This window comes from Zalophus californianus, chromosome 17, assembly GCF_009762305.2.
Source record: "Zalophus californianus isolate mZalCal1 chromosome 17, mZalCal1.pri.v2, whole genome shotgun sequence".
Classification (NCBI taxonomy): Eukaryota; Metazoa; Chordata; class Mammalia; order Carnivora; family Otariidae; genus Zalophus; species Zalophus californianus.
In genome coordinates, this window is record NC_045611.1 from 39,530,356 (window position 1) to 39,534,897 (window position 4,542).

At 48.9% G+C, this 4,542-nt stretch overlaps 1 protein-coding gene across 1 annotated transcript; it reads left to right on the plus strand.

The window, feature by feature from the left end:
- The first annotated feature begins 1,150 nt into the window (after positions 1-1,150).
- On the plus strand, positions 1,151-1,529 carry LOC113936536 (60S ribosomal protein L39-like). Its single transcript, XM_035725327.1, has one exon. The coding sequence runs from the start codon at positions 1,207-1,209 to the stop codon at positions 1,336-1,338; it is 132 nt and encodes a 43-aa protein (XP_035581220.1). The 5' UTR covers positions 1,151-1,206; the 3' UTR covers positions 1,339-1,529.
- The last annotated feature ends 3,013 nt before the right edge of the window (positions 1,530-4,542 follow it).

Sequence of the window (4,542 nt, forward strand, 5' to 3'; positions counted from 1 at the left end):
AAATTAAAAGGGCAAAGAGAGCTCCCAGAAATCATCTGTTCGTGTTAACAAAGTGAATATTAATGAAAAACAAAATTGAGTTCCTCTTGTGTCTGATTTTCATCAAATTGTACAGGTATTAAAAAATAGCTATAGAAATCCTATCCATTAGTACTTAATTCAAAATAACTTTGGCCTCTGCTCTATTCCTGACTATTACCTCTCTCCTGGGCAGGAAAGCCAGTCACCTTGCCGGGCCCACTGTGCCAGGAGAATCGATCATGGAGCTAATTCAGTTCTCTTTATGGACCAAATATCTAGACAGTGGAAATAGCCATTAAATTAATGATACGTATGGATGTGAGGAGGGGCAAGAGGGGCATTAGGGAGTGTTTGGCTTTCTTCCTCTGGTAGCCAGGTTCAAGTTGCCCAGGTGACCAACGACTGAGGTCTGTAGATCTCAAGGGCCTTCCAGAGAACAGAGAGGCAAAAGGGTGCATTGCCCGGGAAAGGCGTCATGTTCAGCGGCTCAGTGCACATCCTCTGGGCACCTCTCTGTCTTAGCTGTGCCACGGCTCATCAGGGGAGCTGTTCAGGATGAGAGTGGTCTGAGATGCCCAGATGTAGCCAGATGTGAACAGAAATGTTCTGGGAGCCTCTCCATAACTGAGGGAAGACTACTATTAACGCTATCCTTTGGGAGTGAAGGGAAGGCTAATGGCTAGTCCCATTATTAGATTATTAGGATGGAGTTGAGATTTATGGGGCAGCGCCCAGGGGGAACAATACCTTCCAGTTAGGAGGAGACAAAGGCCCCCTCGGTCTGTGTAGGCCCCCTAGCCAGCTCCAGGACATTTTTGGTCTCTACGGGGAGAGGGGAAGATGCTGAGAGAAGGAAGAGAAAACATGGGCTCAGGCAGGACACCTGGGAAGACCCCAAAGACAAACATGTCCAGATCCCCCACAAGTGCTGAGGGCTAGCCTTTTTTTCCACAAGGGACCTCTGTAATCCAGATGTCCTCAAGTGTCACCAGGCTTTGGGTAAACATGGAGGCTGCTAATGTCACAATGAGAACACTCATCTGTCATTGTGCCCCACCCAACCTCTAGATTTCAGCCCCCTGCCAATCTTTCCACTGCCCTCCATGTGTCTCTGGCATCCGTAGGGGCTGCTTGTGCTCACACAGAAGCCACCATCCTGCTTTGTGTGGCTGACGGTTTCTTGCCATGTCTTCTCATAAGACTTTCAGAATCAAGGGATTCCTGGCCAAGAAACAAAAGCAGAATCGTCCCATTGCCCAGTGGATTCAGATGAAAACTGGTAATAAAATCAGGTACAACTCCAGGAGGAGGCACTAGAGAAGAACCAGGCTAGGTCTATATGGCATCACACATCATGAGATGACACACCTAATTGGCACCACATATTTAATTAAGCTGTGTGAAGATCACATGTTCTATCCTATAACTCTGTAAACATCCTTCCTACCTGGCCATAGACAGGAAATGGAAATGATTTTTCTCTGTTACTATGCCTCTGCACCAGTAGGTTAGCTCAGTAAAAAATGTCAGAATTTTTGGCTCTAAAAAAAAAAAAAAAAGTGTGCTTGGTCTTGTCCCTCTCCCATTGTACCTTTGTTGAGTCCAGCCATGTCCACTGGACACCTGTCCTCACCTGTCCTCACGAGCCAACTTCTATCAGGTGTCATATCAGACATGGCCAGGGCCTGGGAGGAGCTGACTTCAGCTCCTGGAGTGTGGTCAGGGTACCAGCGTATGGCTCTCATGCTGGGCCCAGGCTCCATGATGTTCCTTGCTGTACCCCATGACCTGAGGGGACAGCATCAGCAAACATCACTTTGTCCAAGAAGAGGTGTCCCTAGAGCTCCTAAGATTGTAGAATGCCAGCATCATGCTGTGGAGTGTGCAGAAGTGACAGAGTCTCCTGATCTTGGGACTCAGCTTGAGTCCCTGGGGCTGCGCTGGGACCAGACCCAGTTCTTGGTCCCTCCTACCTGTTCCAAAGTGCCTGGGCCACATGGATTGGCTGCTCTAGGTTGCTCTAGGCTCCTCACTCTCTGCAGACCAGTTTCCTGGGCTGACTCATGGCTTCTCGGTTTTGTCTGTTATATAGGACTTATGAGTTCATCCTGCATGAGGCTTGAGTCTCCACTTTCACTAACTTCTCCCTCAGCACCCCATGACATATACTCTGTCTTTCAATAGCGAAGGATAGTTAAGAATGCTTTCAGCTGCAAGAAACAAAACCCGACAAAGAGTGTGGAAACACAAGGAGTTTATTTTGTCACACAGCAATTATTCTAGATATAGATACTTCCACGTATCTGCAATGCCATCTGCACTGTCTTTCTACCCCATTCTCCTTAGCATGTTGGCTTGTGTTCTCATGCTTGCTGCCTCATGCTTGCAAGATAGCTGCTAAACCTTCGGGTGTTGTATCTACATTAAAAGCAGAAAGAAATAGAAAGAAGAAAGAAAGAAAGGAAGGAAGAAAGGCAAGAGAAAGAAAGAAAGAGAGGAAGGAGGGAAGGAAGGAAGGAAGGAAGGAAAAGAAAGGAAGAAAGAAAGGCAAGAGAAAGAAGGGCAATGTCTATTGCAATGTTGTTTCCATTCATCTGGGGAAAACTGGAGGACAGTCATCTCTCCACTGGCTAAGGTTGCTGGGGACCGCCCAGATGTTGGCTGAATTTTTATAGAGCAGTCTAGTTGTGGTATGCTCAGGACATTCAGTAAAACAGCCCATTGAGTGACAGACCCAGTTTTGAGAGAGGGAGGGACCGATGTTAGTGGAAGACAAGCTCGTGTTCATGGTAGCCTAGAAGAAACTGGGGGCCAGAATGTTGCACACCCACACTGCCCCCCCCCCCCACATCCAACATGGCCATTCCCCAGAGTTGTGAATGTGGGTCAGTTTGGCATTAGGGCATGGCGAGATTTGATGCCCCGCTGATTAGACTGGTTACTGGGGATGGGAGCAGAGATTACCAAAACTGGGCTCGGCTGGTCCCTCCAAGTCTGCCCAGTCTGGGGGCCTTTGTGTTTCTGCAAACGTCTGCTAAAAGGGGCCGAGACTCAGGCTCTCACTATTCAGACTTCTCTCCGGGCCCACATCTTGCATTCAGGCCCTGCTCTGTGGGCCGCTAGCTGGCAGTCACTACCCTCCGGATGACCAGTGCAAAATACACGGGGACCTTTGCAAACCCTTCGAAGACATGCTATTTTCCTCTGCCTATGTAATTGTTGAGAAGGGAGCCAGGAAGATGTTCTAATTAATTAGAGCAGGTGTTTGAGGATGCCACTCCGTGCCGGACTCAGGACCAGAATCCAAATTTCCCACTTATCTGCCTCCACCACTGCGACCCCGAGGCACCCCTCTCCTTCCCTGAATTCCTATTTGTGTGTAAACTGCAGCCTGTGACCGAAGCCTTATTAGCTGGTCAAAATTTTACTTTTAAATGGACCATTAACCTACTGGGAAGCAGGAGCCCACTGATAATGTAAGACCACAGGATCCTGTCGGGCCGCAGAGCAAACCAGGGCAGAGAGCGCATCTATTTCTCCCCATTATCCCACAGATGGCCAAGGCACATTCTCATCCACAGGGCTTCTCGGCCCGGTAGGCATTTTTTATTTTGCTTGTTCATCCCAGCTATGCTGTTGACTTGGACAAGTCACTTTACCACCTCAGAGGCCCTAACCACAGAATGGAACAGGCTGGTTTTTATCTCCTTGATCATCTGGGAAGTGAGAGGCTGCAGAGCTGAAGTGTAAGTAGCCTGGACAACACTCAGTCCTGAGCTGGCGAGCTGGGCACCTCGCCTTGCTTGCCGTTTCTGCTCTGAGAAGGGGATGGAGACAGGAGTAAGGGTCCCGGGTCTCAGATAAGAGGCCCTTTCCACCTTGTGTGTCTTCTCAGAACTCCTGCTTGGCTGGAATTCCATCCACTCTTGGCAAGGCATAACTTCCGGTCTCCAAGGGAGAGGGGCTTATAAAAAGGCATAAAAATGAGGCTTCTAAAGACATCCTGGACGTCAACTAGATGTTGCAAAATTACATTTTGATGAGTTCAGTGTAAATGAACCAGAAACATATGGATTCAATTTCCCCTGGAATCCACATGGGTTTAAAAAACCAAGGGGGCGGGGGGAGAATGCATTTGGGGAAGAGCATTTTAGGTCTCACCAAACTCCTGGCATTTGTAAACAGCAGTTTGAGGTTTGTGATGATTGTGTCCTGGGCTGGGTTCCTTCCTAATAATAGAATGTACAGGATGTCTTGCAGCAGCCTCACAAATGTGTCCAGGGAAAAATACCCAAGCCCGGCTCTCCCCCTGTCCTTGTTCCATGGTCCTAGGAAACTCCACAGTGGCCTCCCAGATCCCCCTGCTCTCGGTTTGATGACCCAACAGGGGCCCTCCGTCTTCTTCTGCAGAGATGAAGCGTGGCACGGGCCCATTCAGATTCCTGAAGTCAGTGCCTGTCAAGGGCCAGGTTCATGCCAGGGATGGCAGCAAGAGCTGCTACTTAGCAAGGTGCACAGAGT